The following is a 21,522-nucleotide window of genomic DNA, read 5'->3' as shown; positions in this document are numbered from 1 at the left end:
TTTAACATCCAATTACAAAGCGTATCATCATCATCATTATTGAACAATATTCGTCTCACTGTTGAGCACGAGTCTCCTCTCAGAATGCCATCACACTGGTCCAATGCAGATTGGCAGACTTGACAAACGTTGACAATTAAGAAAAATCTCAGGTATGCAGCTTTCCTGATGTTTTTTGACATGATTGATTCACAATGAGACACGTGAGAATTAGTTTTATTGAAATGCACATAAATGAAAAATTGGTGATGCATGATTGCATGACCTCTTCCTACGATTCCGGAGCGCGTTGGTTCGAATCAGGTCCGGGGCATGCGTTTCCAACTTATCCGTTATGTGCATTTTAAGAAATTAAATATCATGTATCTCAAATGGTGAAGGAATAACATCGTGAGGAAACTTGCATATCTACCCGAGAATTTTCTTAATTCTCTACGTGTGTGAAATCTGGTGAGATTGCTTAGATCTTTTTTTTTATAATGGCAATCGGGTTACGTTATGTCCAAACATCATGGAATAGCTATGGATCTAAGAGCTTGTGGTAAGGCCCCAGTTCTTTCTTCCAAATAAAACAACATAGTCGTAATCGGACGTGCGATCTGCCGGCGTGTCACATCACGTTCTAATCTCGTTCAACGACTGATAGCGTGATAGATACATCATCTGCAGGATTATACGCATCTCACAGCTCGCTATACCTACTCCTACTTCTATTGTGAAATACATTCAAAATATAGACACAACTATCGGACGGCCCAAGGTTTCATACGCGTTGTTCTTGATCCTTAGGGAACACGGGAATAAAATGTAGCCTATGTGATTCGCTGTTTAAGTAGCTTTCCACTTGTGAAAAAATTTGAAAATTAGGTTTGTGATTAAAATGAAAAGTTGATTAAAGTGGGGGAAATATTTTTGTTTGTTTTTCGTTGTCTTTAATTCACACCCATCACGGAAGACTGCAGATATACCGGCAGTGTCTATATATTTCATACCAGAAACATATTAGGAAATTAATATTTTCTGACACGTTTCAGTATTTTTTTGTGTACCTACTCATTGTCAGCTGAACTTCAGCTTCAGAACTGGCCCCCCTAGCTAAGTGGCACGTCGATTCTCTTTCTACGATCGCTAACGCTTCGAAAACTAGACAAATGTATGGGAATGACATTTATCGACAGGTAACGTGATCTGTCACTCCCATACATTTGCTTAGTTTTCGAAGCGTTAGCGATCGTAGAAATAGAATAGACATGCCACTTGGCTAGGCAGGCAGGCCTCCCTCTTTATAGGAGAGAGGATATGGAGCGTAGACCCACCACGCTGCTTCAATATGGATGGGCAGAATGAATGTTTTATGCTCCAAATTATATTATAACACTTATCAGCAGCTACGCAGACCAATCAATTGGTAAACAAGTAAAAACACGTCGAATTTGACCAAAAGCTAATACATGCCATATTACTCGTATCTATATCGTCCAAGGTTGGGCATCGCAGTTGAAACTCTGATTAAATATAATAGATAACGAACAAATGCCATTAATATTTGCAATTATTTCTACATTTTGTGCCTTATTAGAAACAAAAATGCCTAAAGGCATTTCCTAATAATTTGCAATCTCTATCATACGAAAGATCTAAAAAATTACATTAGACTGGGACGTAATGCCACAACCTTATAATGCCAGTTCACGAAGTAAAATTACTGTAATCGTAAACGTAAATGTAGTCATTATTTTGATATTGTAATCATATCCACGTCTATCCTTCCTATACCTTCTTTTAATCCATTTACTATTTTATCAATGAAAGGCGTAGCAAGTAGCAAATAATACATAATACCTACTTACTATGCTTGTTTGCTTACGACATGTTTTGCTAAATTTCAATTGCAAAATAAATATATTATTCATGGTTCATGTTCAGTTCATGGTGACATGCATGTTTAGTTTACCCAGCATAGAATCAAATGATATGAGATTATGAGGATTCCAAACGAAAATGGTTTAAAAATCTCCAATAAGGCTATATAATTAAATAGTACAAATAAGCACTTACATATTTAGTTGAACTTATTCTTCTCACTCGGCAAATTTCCTTCTTCTGAGCTCGCTGGTATTTGTTCGGCTCAGGCACATCGTGGGGTTGGTTTGATGCAGGAAGCTTTTTATCCTCCAACACGAACCAGTCTGTCACTGACCCCCGCCGGGGGCTCTTGGCGCAATCACTAGCACGTTTCACTTCCAAAATTTTAGACAACTCCGCTCTAAAATCTTCACTCACTTTATCCACTTTCGCCACTTGCACTACCTTCGGTGAAGGCAACGTAGTAAAGGAGGAACTCTTTCTTTTCTCTTGAACAGGCTCTTCCTTTGATGTTCTCGTATAGGGTTCACTGTCGCTCAGGTAATTCTCGCTGAACATGTCCACTGTCTTATGGAATTCATCCAACAAGTCCTGAACTGATTCAGTTTTGAGAATATTAATAGATATTCCACTTGACGCAGAAACTGACGCTGTTGTAGACGTTGAACATGAATTGTGGTCTTCTTCTTGTAACCCTTTGAAGCTTTTCAAGCAAACATTCTTGACTTTATCAGAGTAAATGTCAGCGATATACTCTAGACTCTCAACTGAAATATTGTCACCCACAGAATCACTGCTTCCGAAGGCGTACGATAAACTGTTTTTCGTTAATTTGTGTCGCACTTTCTCCTGTCCTTCTTCAATAGCTTTTGGGAGAAATTCAAAGCTTTTACTTCTGGTGTATATGGGGGAGTGAGTCTTCTTGTCCCCCAGTACTCGATTCCGGAATATCCAGAAACGATTGAGCGATTTGTGTTCATGGTCAGTCGGCGGGCTGTGCTTCAGTCCCGGTAGACTGTGATTGATTTCCTTCGCCCTTTCTTCTTCAACGATCGTGTCCCACTTGGGTTTATCGATGCTCTCTCTTCGATCTTTACCGAAAAAACTTTTGCGAAATTTTTCCCGGAAGCTGAAGGATTTCTTTAGGGGCGACTTAGCCTCCTCCTCGTCTGATGAAACCTTTTCCGAGGTCGGTGATGGATAGTCCGGTATGACGGGTAGACAAGCCGATAAGAAGCCAGATGGTTTTGCCTCCACTAGTTCGTTAGATTGTCCTCTGACAGGATAATTTGGAGTAGGTTTGAACCTATCAGGAAGATCGCCGAGTAGACCACGTTCTATGAAGTGCAGATTTTCCGCATTTAGCTTTCTTAGGACGTCGGGCCTCCTGACAATGGGTTTCCTCTCCTTATCCATGGCTACGTCATCACCGACCGATGGTCCGCTTTTGACTGGCATATCACATATCGCGATATCGTTTAACTGATAAGCGGTGATAACAGTTTCTCGACAAGTTTGTTTCCATTTTTGCTCTATCATACGTAGATACGTAGATATGCCGCGCGAATAAACTCATGCACAAGGCATGTATGTCATTTTTTGTATCTCTTAAAAATACTTATCTTATTTGTCGTTTATTGTCTTTATTCGATTATTTTATAAAACAAAAGGTAAGTATCTACAAAAATACTTTGATACGGTTATAGCATAAGACAGGTAATCTGGAGTACTATAGGCATTTTACATGTTAAATAAATAATTTACTTTATTCATAAGGCGTACTCACTGACGCATATTATATTGTGTACATTACAAATACATGTAACTATTAATACATAGCATAGAAAAAAAAACAATTTTTTACTATTATTTTTAACCTAGGGTAAGTTATGTAAAGTTTAATAAGGGCTTTGAATTTAATCTATCAGAAGTGGGATACTTTAGTGTAAATCTGATAAACAACAACAAGAGAAGAATTAAGTTTTATCAAAATGAATACAATATAGTTTATTGAAGTCGAGTGTTACGATGTCGACTAAATGTAGAGATTCTTCTTTATCATACTCTTCCCATTCCTACGGCAAACTTTATAGATTTCATTAATTACCATGTGCTAGGATTAGCTAGGATTAACTAGGATTAGCAGCTAGCTAGGACCCAGAAAAGAATACATTAATTTTTAGGGGATAAACATCCATTAAAATACATTCAGCAAAAATTTTATTGACAAAATCTACAGTAATACCATCAGAGCCGCGGGCAGAAGCTGGTATAGGCCCTAAGTTATAGGGCAAAACACGAACAAATATTTGATCAATAACCACATAACAACTTCAGTACTAACACGTGTTTGTGTTTCCATTTTTTTCGTTATAATAATAATTAATATTGTGCGTAAACTACTAAATATTATCAAAGTATAATTATTATTACGTCATACATTGCACCGTTTGACGGAATCTAACTTGTAGTTTTTGTGACATTTTTGATCAAAATTAATTAACAATTTAAAAAAAAAAACAGTTATATGTTCAACCTACTTTGAAAAATAACGAAGTACGTGACTCTAAATATTTATTGCTCCAGAAGATTCCAATAGATGATGTTTTCTGTTTACTAACAATATCTATCTACCAGATTAATAAACATTTTATAGAAATTCATCATGAACTAATGACCAAATTTTCAACACTAAACGTCTTACTTGAATTATTATTACAGTGAACATTTCGCATTTTCCCACCATTGTGAGGTATAGGTAGGTGATAGTGTAGTGTCAACTCATATGAGTCGAGAATCGAGATAATGGTGTTTTGTTATAAAATTATAACAGATTCTCCGCGCCGCGCCTCGCCGAGAAAGGGATCTCCTGTCACAAGAATTCCTTGTAAGTTATTCTCTGTAAGTCATTAATCTATGGCAAAACCTTCCAAGCATAACGTTTGGAATTTCTTGAAGCGAATCAGAGAAAGACCAGACAAAGCTTTTTTTAAACTGCGAAAGTATTTTCATATTATTGGGAGTTGTAGAACTACAAAACCAACTAACCAACAAAGGTGAAAAAAATAACCAACGAAAGGAATTCAGGATTACCTATTTAAGTTGTTCCTCGTATACTCTTACCTATTATTTAGTACTGTTCTATTCTTTTCTTTAAACGCACATATTTTTAAATAGATTCTCTTCTCTAGAAGTCGTCGAAAGGTCCTATTTAATAAGATGCGTCATATGTCGCACTGTAGCAGGCTTACTTAAAGCTTTGAAGCCTTCAAATGGTTTTTGCGGTATTTTTCCAGTACATAATACCGCATCCAGTTTAGTTGCTTCATTCGACTATGAGACCGACAAAGGCCATGTATGGGACTTGATCCCAGAGCGAGATTGGAGACTGCTTGCGGCCCTCGCGAAGAAGAGAGAAGAAGACGTCGAGAGAGAGAGGCTAGCAGAACAGTTCCAGAAGATGTGGCTCAAAGAGAAGGAGGAGAGAGAAATGGTGATTTTAAATGTTTTGTTTACGAGTAGGTAGTTAGTTAAAATAATTTGCTTAGGTCCTTGCCAATCCTTAGGTGATCAATGGCAATTATGGGGTACCTACCTTTCAGATCGGACCAACAAAAGTTTCATAGAAATTCAGAAAAGGGATGTTGAGTTGATACCTTTTGTTCAAAAAACCGAGATTAAGGGTCGACCTACATATTCAAAAAAACGGTGGCCAGCATAGATTTAAAAGTAGGTAAGTACAGAATGGTGGCCAGTTAGTGACAAAGACAGGGATCGATGACTTCACTATGCTTTTTCGAAGGGCCTACCTAATCAATCATGAATTTCAGATATCAATCGTCATCATTACTTGGAAGCATACGGTGACGGAGGAATAAGTTGTTGAGTTGAATTCTAAAGTAAAATCAATTTATAGCCAATAATAATCAATAACTCTTTGCATTCCAGGTAGAAGCGGAAAGTTCGGAACAGTACAAAAAATATCTCCATCAGAAACGGTGCCAGGAACGGAACTTTCACGAATACAAGCGTATGATGAGGATCGCTGAGCAGCAGGCCAAGGCCGGTCAGCTGATGGATTGTATCCGGTACAAGGAGCAGAGGACTGCGGATGTGCTGGCCTGGAGGGAAGACAAGAAGGTAGGCTAGTTTTAATACACACTTTAGATAGGTACCTAATTTCTAAGGGCACAGGGTTTTTAGGTCTCTGGATGCCCTCGGAGATGGTAACCTAGACGAGATATAATAAGCCCATTATATCTCACTTTTCGGTATCAATGACGCAGATGTACATTTTTGCCTGTAAATCTAACTTCATATACGAGTACCTGAGGAAATTTTGAAAATAGGAAATAATCTGTCTCGTCGATACTCCTAACACTCCCGTGCTACAAAAAGCATGTTGAATCGTCCTTCTTGCTCATTCATTATTAACATCTTACATGTAATGGTATACGAGTTTAATCTTGCTCGCCAATCTGCATTGGAGCAGCCTGGGTGGGTCTAAAGCTCCATATCTATTTTCCTTTAAGAAAGGAGGCAATACATCGTTCCAGAATAGCCCTTCTGACTGTTCTGTAACGATGTATTGCATATCTCGCAAGTGCGAGTTTGAATTCACCTTTGTATCTCTCTGTTTAATACGATACTATACAAAGAAAATGTTTCGAGTTTACCTCTTCGTTCGTTCGTTACAGAATAGCAGGAGCACTGCTGGCAATAAAGTGGATTGTTAAAATGGATTGTTATTGATATATTGGTTGAACTTTTACGTTTATCTCTGCCCTAAAAATCTCAACTGACATAGGATCTTAACATATCTAAGCCCAAGACTCACACTTGTAGAACATAAGTGCGTATTAGTGTGTATAAAAAATAAGCTGCAGCCGATGACGTAAATTATGGTCTCCAGATCTCAGACACAATAGGCAAGTTAGTGGACGAAGAGGCGCGCGCGGCGCTGGCGACTCAGAAGCGGCTGGCGCGCGGCGCCGCGCTCCAGTGCTGCCGGCAGCTGGCGCTGGTGGATGCACTGCGGAGAGCTGATGAAGCCGACAAGAGACGCAGCGCCATGCTGAGAGATGCTTCACAGGTGATTGCTGATAACAGCCACGGATCTATGTTTCTTTGAACCTCAACAATTGCTTGAAAATATCGCACCTTCTGTTCACCATTTTATTTTGAGACAGGTAGTTTGTTTATTTTTGGATGTCTATGTTTAGATCTGTCTTATCTGTGGCAGTCGTAAGGTTAGACATAAGTTTGTCAGTAAACAGTTGATAAGACAGCGTTGGTGTGGTATCTAAAACTGAAGGTACGTTCTAACGGGACGTGCCTTCAGAGTGCGTTTTGGGAGTTTCCAATGTTTTCATACGATGGCGTAAACGTAAACGTGTATATAAATGGAATTGAAGCAGTTCTGCAAAAATGCCACTAGATGGCGCTGTTTCAATTACTTACAATTTCGCGTTCACGTTACGCGACCGTCCGTATGAAAACTGCCACTAGGCACTCAGTTTATAAACTTGCTTGGTTTGTTAACTCCGCTATACATTCAAAGTCACACAAATATTTTCTAGTGAATTTTATGAGGCGTAGGTAACCTACACATATTTTGTATTTTCATTTTTTTAATTGTCAAAAAGGTGTCGCTTGCCGCCGCCCCCTTTCGAATGTAGCTCTTTGGTAATTGCACCCTTTACCCCCACATTGCTAAGCCACCACCCAGGATCCTGTACCGGAAAGTCCGTTTAAATAAATCATGTTTATTTTGCTCCTCAGCGCCTAGCCATCACCAACGCGTTGACGTGCTGGGAGACGTCCATCATACGGCAGGAGGTGTCGGCGGCGCAGGCAGCGCGGCGCGCCGCCATCGCCGCGCACAACGCCATGAAGGACGCGCGCAGCGTGCGCATACACCGGACGCGGGAGCTGCGCGCGCGCCGCGCCCGCCGCGTCGCCGCCGTCACGGCGCTCATGAGGGACGCCGTCAAAACGGGCAGATAGAATAATAATTCCTTAATTTAATGTATTTATTTATTTAATTTAAAAACAACAAATGCGTAAATATGTAATATGTATTGTGCACCATCACGAATACCTCATTGAATATAAGTTGGCCTATCAAAGCCGTTTTATTGACACGCTTTATTTTTTAATGGGGATGATGACTAGGTTTGAATATATTGATTTTTATGATACATTCGGGTAAATAAGGTCAATGTTAACTCATTTATACATAAAAAGCAAAGATTGACTAGATATTTGCAAAATAAATAAGATTTTCAATATCCATTAAAAATCTTTTATCGTTATTAGATGAAAATTCATACAGTTTTAGCTTCCTTACATTAAATGTGACATTTTTTAATAAATGAACTATAAAGACAAACGCAGAAATAACAAAGATATTAGTAGTTTTGTTTAAACGCCCATACAAATCTAACGATCATGAATTGCCTACGACGTCATAAGATCGTAGGTACCATTTTGTATGGGGCGTTTTTCAGGGATCCACTGCGGCGCCGCAAATCTGACCCTTTAAATCCCTGTAGCTCCGAAAGTAATGATCGCAGATACCCTGTTACTTTTACAAAATTGCTTTACTAATAGTATACTCTTAATTTATATACAATTTAAAAAACTGTCATCAACCCTATTCTTTCCAAGTTAACCCTTGTCAACAATCTCACCAGTGTTGTGATTTACAAGACTGAGGTCCACCACACCGCGCATACCACTGCGCCACGGAGTTCGTCAAAAGACAATGCAAATTGCTTGCTATTTTGATTTATTCTCTGTGGTTTTTTTATGCATTTTATTTACTTCTAACACTTAAACATTATAACAATTAATAAAACTATGAAGATCAGCCAACGAGGTAGATCGCCGCCATCACCGCGCAAAAGAATGACGCCATCAAAACGTGTAGATACAGATAGAATACAAACAAATTAAATTAATTAAGGTATTTATTGATTACTTAATTTAAAAATAAGAAATATTCGTAATTAAGTAACTGGTCCGACGTATTCATACATACAAGCCGTAAAATGTCTCATTATCTACCCATCTGAGCCATCCAACTGTTCTACACTCCTCGTGGCGGCCGTGAGAGTCGCTTTGGCCTTCTTGTACTGACGCAGCACTGCCTCCGCCCCGGACAGCAGGGCGGCGGCGCGCCCCGGGGCGGACGGGGCGGGGGCGGCGGAGCGGGCGGCGCCTACCTGCGACTGAGTGATCGTCCTCCACCGGACGGTGATGGAACCAGTTGAGGTATATGAGAAGTTGGTGTTCTGATAATGTAAAAAAAGTATACAGTTTTAGCAGACTCAGGGGCCTTAGCCAAGTGACACGTCGATTCTCTTTCTACAAACGCTAACGCTTCGACAACCAACAAAATGTATGGAAATGACAGATCCGTTTGACAACTTGATCACGTGACGTGTCGATAGTGAATGTCATTCCCATACATTTTTTAATTTTCGAAGCGTTAGCGTTTGTAGAAGAGAATCAACGTGCCACATGGCTACAGTCACAGAAGTGGATTACAAAAATGAAAAAACTAATGTCAAGCAATGGTTATGATTCTTAATATTTGTCAGGACAACTTAATTAAGTCAAACAAACTGTAACCAAAACAATACCTGAGAATGGCAAAGAATAACCTTTAGTGGAGTCACGAACTTGTGATCGTTGTATGTAGGGTTAAAGACGCCTTCGACAGTTAACTAACACTCCCCTTTTTGACTCAAGTCAGTCTTCCCCGCCTCCGCAGGAGTCACGAACTTGTGATCGTTGTACGTAGGGTTAAAGACGCCTTAGACAGTTAACTAACACTCCCCTTTTTGACTCAAGTCAGTCTTCCCCGCCTATCCCAAAATCACAAAACAATCGCTAATTGTATGGGCCCAAATACTGAACTTGATAGAAAAAAAATTAGGAGACTGCCAGAAGCTCCGACATTGCAAAGAGTCGCAAAGCTGAAGTGGCAATAGGCGGGGTAACAATTCGCAGAGCCGAAACCTTCAATGGCGACCCCTTCCGTTCATGAAGTTGTTCAACCCCAAGATGTATGCGGCTCAATACCATGGTGTTTGAACCTTAAGGACGTCTGTGTCGACGTTCATCGGCTGATAATGATAATGACACATTTTACTTATTTAATACGAAAAAATTGTAAAAGACTCAACTCACGTGCAATTGAGGATTGGCCAACACGTCCAAATCTTTGATCAAATGACATCCCCCCACAAAGAAGCGTCGATTGTTTGCCTTCACTGCGTCCAATTCTTGCGGGCGTACGCAGGACAGACGCCGCTCGTGTTCTTCGGGCTCCAAGGTGAGGGGGAGGTAGCTGTAGCCCTCGGTGCGGTGGCGGCCCCACCAGTCCACCGATATTGCTTCTAGAAAGATCTTTAGGGAACCAGGATCTGAAAGAATATGTGTTTAGGTCTTTACTTGATTTTAGGACACTTCTATTATCACTAATGGACGCCCGCGACTTTAGTTTTTCACAAATCCCGCGAGAATCGTAGATTTTTTCGGGATAAAAAATTGCCTATATGTTAATCCAGATTATAATCTATGTCTACTTCAAATTTTAGGTAATTCGGTTCAGTAGCCGAGGCGTGAAAGAGTAACAAAAAATCATACCATCAAAATCAACAGGTTTTCGCAAATCTCAGAAATCCATGGATATTTTCAGATTAAAAATAGCCTATGTTAATCCAGAGTAAAATCTATTTCCATTCCAAATTTCAGCCAAATCGCTTCACTAGCGGCGTTATAAAGTAACAAACTTTCGCATTTATAATATTAGGTTAGTCATCATGTTTGTCTATTTTCAATGGCCCACTGCACTGGGCATACTTCCTTCTAAAAGAAAGGGCAATTTAGGGAGGCAAGTATTGACCCATCAAGCTGCGCCAATGCGTGATGGCGAGTGATAACTCTGTAAAGACAATTACGATGACGACGGCCTCCATAGCGCAGTGGTAGGCGCAGTGGATTTACAAGACGGAGTTTCTGGGTTCGATCCCCGGCTGAGTTGGTTGAAGTTTTCTTCATTGGTCCAGGTCTGGCTGGTGGGAACCTTCGGCCGTGGGTAGTTATCACCTTACGACAAAGACGTACCGCCAAGCGATTTTAGCGTTCCGGTACAACGTCGTGTAGAAACCGAAAGGGGTGTGGATTTTCATCCTCCTCCTAACAAGATAGCCCGCTTGCATCATCACTTACCATCTAGTCAAGGGCTAACTTGTAAATGAAAAAAAAAACTACCAGTGGTTGGTGATAATAGCCGAGACTGTCCAAACCAAATGACTAAAGCAATGGTTGCAACATTTTGCAAATTTTATAATTATAACTTGTTGTATAGTCTTTGCAACAAGTTATAATTATAAATTTTGCCTCACCAGTATCTCACCAGTTCCAGTGGCACTCTCTAGCTGTAACTCCAGGCAGTGTCCGTATGTCCACTGGTAGTGGTCATCTGTGGTCAAACATTTGCTTGTGTGAGTCCGACCGTGCAGATCTCCTGTACATTGCAGATCATCTGGAATCTATCACAGAACTACTGGAATCTATCACAGAACTAATATCAATTTTAGACACTGGAAATATGGCATGAATCTTAACTATCTACGATATTGGACATTTCAGCATTTAAGTGTGTATGCGAAAGTGAGCCGATGGACGATATTACAATTATCACCATTAATTCATAGCCTGACGTTTCAAAACTGTTTGTAAACTAAACCTACTAGAAATAAATTAATTTTGATTTTGGTACAACTTAAATTAAAAAAAAATAGTGTGTCGAGACGCTCGACGGAAGTGATAACATAAACCTGCTGCCGTATGTGAGAGAAAGGGTAGGCCAGAGTGGTGTCGTAACGCGTTACGTTAAGAAGCGGTTTACCCCCCTATGAAAAATAATCACTTCGTGCTCGTCGGTTTTTTGCGGAGATTAGCAAATAAACAATTTTACACTATTCATGACGGCTTGACCCATTTAAACATGGTTTAACTTGACCCGTTTGGTGTAAAAGAAAAATTGCATAAAATTTTTAGGTGCCACGATGTCAAGTCAACTTACCTTTATGTGAAACTCTATGTACAAGTTGTCCATATCGAAATCCACCGCCGAAACTATCTCGAATGTCACAAATACGTTCTTCCGTCCGAGAGATGGCGTCACAAACGATAGCAGCTTCTTTTGCTCTTTCTCCCATTTCTTTAGAAGACTATTTAACTGTAATAAACAGAAAATAATATAATAAACAACTTTAATTTGCTATTTATCACAAAAATTCTTACCTAAAATATAATCAAAAAGGCTAGGTCATTTCACTGAAACTGGAAACATAATAATGAAAATAAATTTGATTAATAGGTAAGTTTAGAATAATTATAAATATGGTTAATATATTTTAAATAACATTTTATAAGCAAACCATACATAATATTAATATAAGTAAGTTATGAAATGTCATGAGTTTTCTACCTTCATTTCTAATTTATTTGTTGGTAAACAGTACTCATCAAAAAAGGCTGTAGTATAATTACAATTGAATATAGAGTTTAACACACAGTCCAGTTAGGTAGGTCCAAATTCGAGAAAGATGTGAAACGCCGTTTTCAGCCCAGCTAAGACAGCGTTTGGGAAACGCTGGAAGAGTGTGGAAAAGTGCCTAAAGACGAATCCAAAGTGATCCGAGACTTGGTCGCTAACTATAGGCCTTATTAGAAGGCTCAAAGTCACTCATCAGGCGATGGAGCGAGCTATACTTGGAATTTCTCTGCGTGATCTAATCAGAGATTAGGAGATCCGCAGACGAACCAAAGCCATTGACATAGCTCAGCGAGTCGCGAAGCTTAGGTGGCAATGGGCAGGCCACATAGTTTGAAGAGCCGATGGACGTTGGAAGGTGCTGGAATGGCGACCCCGCACCGGAAAGCGCAGTGTTGGTCGACTTCCCACTAGATGGACCAAGGATATCAAGCGGGTTGCAGGGAGCCGCTAGATGCTGGCGGCTCGAGACCATTGTGCTTGGAAGTCTATGCAAGAAGCCTATGTCCAGCAGTGTACTGTGTACGTCCATCGGCTGATAATGATAATGATGATGATTATGATTGAGTTTAATACCTAATTATTACGCAACACATACCTAAGGTATTACTATAACTTACCAACTCCACTAACTCTGTCTCAATCTCCTCTCTAAAATCAATCTCCACTCCATACTCAATCTCTGGCTGGTTTTCTACAGAGTACGCGTTGTACTCTATGTTGTTGATGTTTGGGGTCACTATGAGATAGTTTTGTGATACATTATGAAATAGTGAGACTAGCACATGTTCCTCTTTGTACAGAATTTGTGAATCCCTGTAGATTGAGATTTAACAACACATTAGTTTAATTAAACACAGAAAACAAATATTTGATACTAAATATCTTTTATCTAGATACTTTACTCATTGTACTGCGAACAATCCAGCACAATATGCATAGATATCCATCGATCTTCATCTAAAGACATGTTATCTTCACTTCTGAATAAACGCTTCATTGAACTGGATACTTCACTGTTGCCAACGTCTTCCAAGTTCAAACGGTTAAAGCAGTCGCTTAGACGGACCATAGAGTGTTCAACTTTTTTTTTACATCCTACAGGCAAAGGTAACTGGTAATCTTCGTGGATATAAGTAAAAACTTTTTTATGTCCGTAATTATCGAGTCCTTTGATCATATCATGGTATTTTAATTCTATTTCTGAATTGCAGTTGTATAAATCAGAATACCTATGCCATTCCCATTTGCTGAAAACTTTATTTTGCCAGCGGAAATTATGTTCTTCTGTTGTAACATTGTCTAATATGTGCAGATTTTCTTCACACGTTTTATCTCGGTAGTCCTCAAAAGTTGGTAGTGCTAATATACTTTCTTTAGATTTCATCTTAATCCTGGAAGTTTTATGCGGGATTTGTGTTAAGCCCAGAAATAAATGACGATGTCTTGTTAAGGACTTGAAATTAAATTGAAAATAAAAATAACTACTAATTATAATCTACTTATAATTTAAAAATAATTCGCTAAGTGTGCTGCCAAGCGCAATATCTCGAGAACGGCTGAACCGATTTTGCTAATTCTTTTTTTCAAAATATTTGTGTGATGAGCATGGGTGCTTTCCAGTTTCTATGTGTAACTATACATTAATTATATAAGTTTTAAAATAAAATCAGCTATCTTAGCATACTTAACAAAGGCACAGTACGCTTACTTTGGGGTCTAGGTAGCGAGGATTGAATTGTTTAAGTATAGTTATTACCTACTAGCGGACCTGGTCAAGCTTCGCTTTGACTTAAGTGCAATTCTTCCCTATCTCTACCCTACTTTTACCCCTACCCTTAAGATCTATAATTGTCTGTTAAACGTTTGTATGGGAAATAGAAAAGGGTTGTTTTTATGGTTTTCCCGGCAATTAATCTAATTTTTCGCACCTTTTAAATCTTCTCTATACCTCCACAAAACTTTCAAGAGAAAGATGATAATTCCGTTCAGCTGTTCTCGAGTTTTAGCGAGACTAACGAACAGCAATTCATTTTTATATAGGTATAGATAGATAGAAAGATTTATTGAATAATTTAAGTAAATTATAATATTTAAATCTTTAATTTAACTACTTACTTGATAGATAAGTCCTCCAAGGGTAACTTGGGCCAATGGACTCCAGCAAACTTGTTGCAAATAAATTCACTCATTGCGCAAATTGTAATTCTTACTTTATCTACCTACATATATTTTATATCCGACCTACTTACTTAATTACTTAAATTAACTAAATCTCATGATATTTTATATCATAAGAGTAAATTAATAATTTAAATGGTATTAAATTAACAAACGTTGAACTTCAACAGAAAAACAAAAACAAGTGATTGTATTGTATATCTGTTGCTATGGTTACGACCAGAGATTAATGTCATTTTTCTTTGCTGAGACAAAAATTAGATTTTATGTGCTTAGACCATTGTTGCATATTCATGAGGACTAGTAAATAGTCCAAAGAGTAAATTAATATATAAATAGATAAATAGCAACATACCTACGCAAATGTAATCGATACAAGCCGATAAATATTTTTAATTTTATCGATATGTAGGTACAAGTATTAAAGAGCCGGCAATAAACTTAATATCTTTTAAAACCAACAGTTGCTCTTTTAAAGTCATCTTGCTTTACAAAGTTTAGTTTAATATCATTACACGAAATAATAAAATGTACGTCTTGTGTGAAAATGAAAGCCGATCCAATTGCCTCCAAGTATTTCTGTCTATACTAATTATAAGAATAGGCATGATTTGTGCGTTTGTTTGTTTGTAGCGAATAGGCCGGTTTAGTTTATTATATAGGTATATTAATATTAGGAAACGACTGTTAGATTTATAGTTTCAATTTTTACGGTTGTAGTTAAACTGAAACTGAATAATTAATATTTTGTACTGCGATTGGGCGTGCTCACACGCACGCAGAGATAAAGACAGAAACGTAGACGGGATTATCGCTCTAAAGATAGACTTCTGTCTTCTTACTGTGCCTATCTGTATTTTGTTGTTACGCACTTTGCAATATAGACTAGTGTTACAAGTTACTCGATTACGGGTGGTATTAACATTCATTATTTATTTTATTGTGTGGTATCAGTGTTGGTATAAATAAGAGGGTATTTGACAACTTCAGCTCAGTTGTTTGTTAGGCAGCGTGGTGGCCGTCACGCTGACAGTCGCGTTAGTGATTTTGTACAATAATGTTTTGTGTTGTAACTGTTGATGATAAATTATTTAGTGTTGTAATGGAGAACATAGCGGATTTATGCATTCTGAAAGGATCCTGTGTTTCCTCTGCCACAAAATAATGGAGCAAGTGTCAGGGCTACAACAGGGCAAAAATTATAATATATAAATTATATATACATATACCTATATAATATAATAAATTATACTTTATTTTTATTTTTGTAATTCAGTTGTACCTACCTACTTTTATTTCATGTTATGCTAGATTTTTTCTTGTATAAGTATCAAATATGCTTGATGCAGTTAAAAATTTAAAATATATTTTGATTTGTATTTTTATTTTATTTACCCAGACGGTAACACAAAGTTATAAACGAGTACATAAACAGATCGTTTTTAACAAAAACTCAAAGATGTATTTTAAAATTAACACTTTTTTACATTTATACACAATATAAGTACTTATAAATATATTTTTTATGATAAAATCCTCCATCCTAGTACCCATAAAACAAGCCTTACGCTTACTTTAGGGCTAAGTAGTTATGTGTGTATTGTATTTTAATATATTATTATTATTATTAAATATTTATAAATAATATTAGTGTTGTTATTACCAGACACATGCACGATGAATAAATTGACACATACTCATACATGGGTAGGTACTACCTATAAGATTTCACTCATTGTGGTTTTTCATAGATTTAATATACAAAAAGTGTGGGTATTTTTACTTATTATATTTTTTATTTGTATTGCATACATGTATTTTACTAAAAACCGATCTTCTGGAATACATATAACTAATATAAATAGTAAATCAAGCATAAAATTGTTATTTTTAATGGCATGGTAAATGGATATCACACAGGGACAGTGTTTTTGACAACAATTTTAACCTTGATGTAATAACTATAAGGGAATTCAACACTTTAGCTATTCAAATTCGTAACAGAAGCTGGATGTTTTTTTTTTAATAATTAAAACCGCTCTTAAGCCCAACATGTGGATCTATTTCTTGCTAGCTAAGTTGGCTAAGAGCTATTTGCTTGTGCATTTTAAGTGTACTTGCCTAGAAAATGCCTATTCACTCTTGCTTTGGGGATGGAGATGTTTTATCTAAATGTGACAGAAAACGCACTATAAGGGCATACAAAACTTTAGCTGTTTAAATTAGGTCTTGTTCCTCTTTCTTTAATCTAATCTATTAATCTTTGTCCTGAGTGTTTTTGACAACAATTAAAGCCTTCAAGCTTGAAGTGTAGATCATGACACACCACACATTGTTTCCTTTTACAAGTTATGTGTGCTTGCCTAGAAAATGCCTTTTCATTCTTGCTTTAGAAAAGGAGATGTTTAATCTAAATGTGACAGAAAATCCACTATAATGTTACAAATAATATAGCATTACTGTTCAAATTAGGAACAGAAGCAAAATATATGTCTTTAGACAGTGTTTTGAGAACAATTTAAGGCCAAGCTTTAAGCTTGATGTGTGGATCATGACACACCACACATTGTTTCCTTTTACAAGTTATGTGTGCTTGCCTAGAAAATACCTATTCACTCTTGCTTTGGGGAAGGAGATGTTTAATCTAAATGTGACAGAAAATGCATGAAGCAAAATATATGTCCTTAGACAGTGTTTTGAGAACAATTTAAACCTGAGCTTTCAAGCTCGTGTGGATCATGACACACTATGCTTTGTTTCCTTGTGCACCTTAAGAGTGCCGCGTTGAGTGAAACTCTTTTCACATACATCACACTGGTATGGTTTCTCTCCTGTGTGTGTTCTTATGTGTTTGTCCACATCCCCCTTGGTGGAGAATTTCTTGCCGCACGCGTCTAGTGGACACGCATAGTTCTTGTTGTGCAGTCTGTTGTGTAGGTATAACTTTTTCCATTTGTCGAATTTCTTTGAACATACCTGGAATATTATAGAGACATTGTAAATCAATAAATTCTCTGTACTATAATAATATAAAATCTGTACTATAATATTATAAAGACGAGCGATTTGATTGTTTGTTTGCATTGAATTAGCTCTCAAAATACTGGACCAATTTGAAAAATTCCACCACTGGAAAGCAAGATACAGGGAAACGTAACTCAAGTGATATAGTGTTCAATATAGAAAACAGTCAATAGTACGAATAGGGTAGATTTCTTCAAGGTTAGGTTACTACAATCTTAGAGAGTATCGTCGCATAATAACAGGTGTGATTGCAACTATGGGCTGTAACTTGAATTTGAATAACTTACTTCTTCTACCTGCTTTTTCACACTGAATGCTGTATTATTTATGTAATTTATTATTATTTGGGAACATTTTCTCGTTATTATTGTTAGCCCGCGTCACCATATGGCTCTACGGAAGACTAGCACTACACTGGCGGATCAACTACAGACGCAAATGCTGAGGTGTAGACCACTTCCGGCCATGGTACCATCACACAAATTTTCTTTTCTTTTTGGTAACTTTATTTTAATTATTGTTTTATGGTGTCTTTTCATGTATTGTGCGTGTCACAAAAACTAATTTTTTCTCTCTTTCCAATTAAAAAAAAATAATAATAGGGTAGATAAGGCCCAAAACATTTGATTACTTACATTACATTTATACTCAGTATTGCCATCATCACGATTTAATCTTTTTATAATTTCTGGCTTTTGTGAGCTGTCAGGTAGACTGTCTACTGCTTTATTCTGCAATATTGACTCCTGGAAACATAGATAATATTATATAGTTATTGTTAACAATCAATCAATCAATACTCTACTATACCAAGTAACTAACTACCTAACTCTACTCTTGACCCCTAGTAAACCTAAAAGTAGTCCTAAAAGTAGTGTGTACAAGCATGTTTCTCAATAAAGTCCTCTATCTCCAAGTGTAGGTCCCATTAAAACGATTTTTTTTTTTTAAATTTTTTGTTTGGTATTGTGCAATATTTTACATTTGTCTGCAACTATAAAACTTACTTTTTCCTTCCTCTGTACTTTTTTCTGGATTTAGCATGTGTAAAGAAAAAAACATTTAATAGGCTAACTATTTAATGAATGATTAAATTTAAATAAATTCTATAGTATTAAAATTATTTTGATTAATTTAGGAATCATTGCCACTGACCTCTGGCACTGAAGACTCGAAAAGGTCAGTTCTCACTGTCAGAAACTTGTCAATGACAGAGCTTTTCTCGGGTGACGACTTTTGTTTGTCAGAAATGGTGCTGGACACTGGTTCCTTAGTTCCTTGCTCCTAGAATTAACAAATATATTTCATTGATTACTAGCAGAACCATGTACCCGTGGGAATAGGCGGGTAAAATATAGCCTTTGTTACTCCCTGATAAAATAGCTTTCCACTGGTGAATGAATTTTTCAAATCAGTCTAGAAACTTCAGAGCAATGTAAACATACAAACAATAAAATTATTCTTCTTTATATCATTAATAATATACTTAATGATATAAAGAAGAATAATTTCATTAAATTTTTGATGTTATTCAATTTTTGATTTTATTCAAGTTGCTGATGATCTAATCTAAACCAGCCATTCAATATTCAAATTTTTTGAATAAGCATACTCAAATCATTTACATTTGATGTTATGTTAAACTCAAAATTCATATAATATCCAATTATTAACCAACTTCAATAAAAGGAGGAGGTTTCTCATGATTTCATCATTCAACCGTATATATATATTTTTAAATATTACACTTTCTGCAACATAAACAACTATAACTCTTTTTTACATAAATTTAGGTTTATGCTTTTACAGCTTCAAGGGACTGTAGACTTATATAGAGAGTATATGGTTTAAATATAACTATTCAATGTGTTTCCGAGATAAAGGGTCAGGCTTCTGCCTGACCCTTTATCTCGGAAACACATAATATTATAAGTTTTATACCTCTGTTCTATCTGTATCTTCATCACTAAACAATGCCAGGAGATGATGTTCATTTCTTTTAGCAATTATTCTGAGTTGTGTTGCCTTATTCACAATTCTCAAACAACTTTTACATATTCTCTGTGGCAAATTGTCTGACAGCGACACCTAGAACAAGACAAAAGAGTAATATAGTGGTGCATCTGGATATTTTTTTTTTTTTATTCTTTACAAGTTAGCCCTTGACTACAATCTCACCTGATGGTAAGTGATGATGCAGTCTAAGATGGAAGCGGGCTAACTTAGTAGGAGGAGGATGAAAATTTTTGTTTTCTACACGGCATCATATCGGAAAGCTAAGTCGCTTGGCGGTACGTCTTTGCCGGTAGGGTGGTAACTAGCCACGGCCGAAGCCTCCCACCAGCCAGACCTGGACACATTAAGAAAATCTCAATCTGCCCAGCCGGGGCTCGAACCCAGGACCTCCGTCTTGTAAATCCACACATACCACTGCGCCATGGAGGCCGTCAAAATGTGATAAGCTATTGAGCCTTTAAAAGCCATGCAATGTTTAGTACCAAAAGGTCATGTAGCACAGTGGGTTGACAGCCATGGATACCCAAACATGGAAAATATTTGTGTGGTGACCATAAGTTTTTTCAATGTCTGGGTATTTACATATTATGTAAGTATTTATATGTAGATATATATGTATTTTTTTTATTAATTTAAATTACTCATCAATCATAATCAAGCCCAGTTTGCAGCAGTGCTCATGCTGAAGTAGCAATTTTATGGCTTGCTAATATAGCTGTGTTGTCAGCAAATGTTGCTGTTATATTTAATAGAGTTGGTAGTTCTGCTGTGTATTGTACATAGAGTAGGCCCTAGAGTTACTTGATTTTATTGTGGCTTTCTATTGGTAAAAGAATTTTAAAAATCAGTTTTGATCTGCACTGGCTGGAATATTGTCATACCCACTCCTACACAGTCTTTGCAGAAAAGTTGAAGTTTTTTTTTTAAATAATAAGTTTATTTACTTACCTTAACTCCAGTACAACTGTGTATGTCTTCTGGTAAACCATCTCTCTCAAATATGTCGCAGTGCCCGCGTTCCTCTAAACACAATCTACATATTTCGTAAAACATTATACTTGTTTTTTTCTGTTCCATGGCTTTAACTTTTGAGCATTAAATTAATAAACACCTTTTTTAACGTTCTTTACAAATGAGATTTCTATAAAGCATAATTTAATACTACTATAGATTAGTGCTTTTAAGTTATAAATATTTAAAATGCCATCGTTAAGTTAAATAATATGTAAATAAGTAGTATTATTAAATATTTATATTTATCACTTATTAATATTTTTATTTACTAATTTTTATTTTATTTTTTCTTTAGTATTAGTAAAAAACAAACATGTTGGACATGTGTCAACTGTCAATTGTCATTTGTCATGTTTCATGTGTCGACAACTCGATAAAAATTAAAAATCGATTTTGGATCCATTAGTCTGTGATTTGTTTTCTACTTTCCAAAAATTAACAAAAAACTGATAATCGTACATCGATGAAATTCACTACATCGTACTTTATTACCTTGGAAAATTTTCACAATGGAATTTTACTATCAAAAAATGATTTTTTGTTAATTAGACATCGAATAATAAGATTTCGATACCATAGACAATTATTGAACTTTATCGGAAAGAACATCCCTAATTTGCCTGGCTGACAGTGTGAATGACATAACCAACTTTTTTTTACTAGGATTATGGTTTTGGCTTCCTGCATAGCTAAAATTAATCCAACATTTTGTTTGTTGGTTTCCCAACAAAAACTTGTTTTCAGACTTCACGTTGTATTTCTCTTGAACACAGAAAAACATTGGCATTGTTAAATCATTGTTAAAAATGGAAAAATAAAACCATTCACCATTCAAAATTTTTCGACAT

At 36.7% G+C, this 21,522-nt stretch overlaps 3 protein-coding genes across 4 annotated transcripts; 1 reads left to right on the top strand and 2 right to left on the bottom strand.

Moving 5' to 3' along the window:
* Nucleotides 1-4,671: 4,671 nt before the first annotated feature.
* Nucleotides 4,672-8,148, top strand: LOC112045927 (uncharacterized). Its single transcript, XM_052882913.1, has 5 exons — nt 4,672-4,753; nt 5,061-5,359; nt 5,815-6,006; nt 6,779-6,958; nt 7,648-8,148. The coding sequence occupies exons 1-5, from the start codon at nt 4,672-4,674 to the stop codon at nt 7,870-7,872; spliced, it is 978 nt and encodes a 325-aa protein (XP_052738873.1). The 3' UTR covers nt 7,873-8,148.
* Nucleotides 8,149-8,823: 675 nt separating this feature from the next.
* Nucleotides 8,824-16,243, bottom strand: LOC112045897 (tectonic-like complex member MKS1). Its single transcript, XM_052883133.1, has 7 exons — nt 14,558-16,243; nt 13,345-13,833; nt 13,060-13,255; nt 11,966-12,121; nt 11,294-11,429; nt 10,063-10,298; nt 8,824-9,161 (listed from the first exon to the last, which is right to left on the bottom strand). Exons 1-7 carry the CDS (start codon nt 14,629-14,631, stop codon nt 8,931-8,933), a joined length of 1,518 nt encoding a protein of 505 aa, XP_052739093.1. The 5' UTR covers nt 14,632-16,243; the 3' UTR covers nt 8,824-8,930.
* A 1,041-nt stretch (nt 16,244-17,284) lies between these two features.
* LOC112045928 (zinc finger and BTB domain-containing protein 49) lies at nt 17,285-20,990 on the bottom strand. Of its 2 annotated transcripts, XM_024082324.2 has the most exons (6): nt 20,609-20,990; nt 19,586-19,732; nt 18,800-18,928; nt 18,652-18,675; nt 18,280-18,390; nt 17,285-17,596 (listed from the first exon to the last, which is right to left on the bottom strand). In XM_024082324.2, exons 1-6 carry the CDS (start codon nt 20,735-20,737, stop codon nt 17,357-17,359), a joined length of 780 nt encoding a protein of 259 aa, XP_023938092.2. In that variant the 5' UTR covers nt 20,738-20,990; the 3' UTR covers nt 17,285-17,356. The 2 variants fall into 2 exon arrangements, with proteins under 2 accessions (XP_023938092.2, XP_023938093.2); XM_024082325.2 differs by lacking the exon at nt 18,652-18,675 and having other exon boundaries at nt 20,609-20,986.
* Between the last annotated feature and the right edge of the window lie 532 nt (nt 20,991-21,522).

This window comes from Bicyclus anynana, chromosome 8 (genome assembly GCF_947172395.1).
Source record: "Bicyclus anynana chromosome 8, ilBicAnyn1.1, whole genome shotgun sequence".
Classification (NCBI taxonomy): domain Eukaryota; kingdom Metazoa; phylum Arthropoda; class Insecta; order Lepidoptera; family Nymphalidae; genus Bicyclus; species Bicyclus anynana.
The sequence above is the reverse complement of the archived record's forward strand: the minus strand, read 5'-3'. Positions and strand labels throughout refer to the sequence as shown.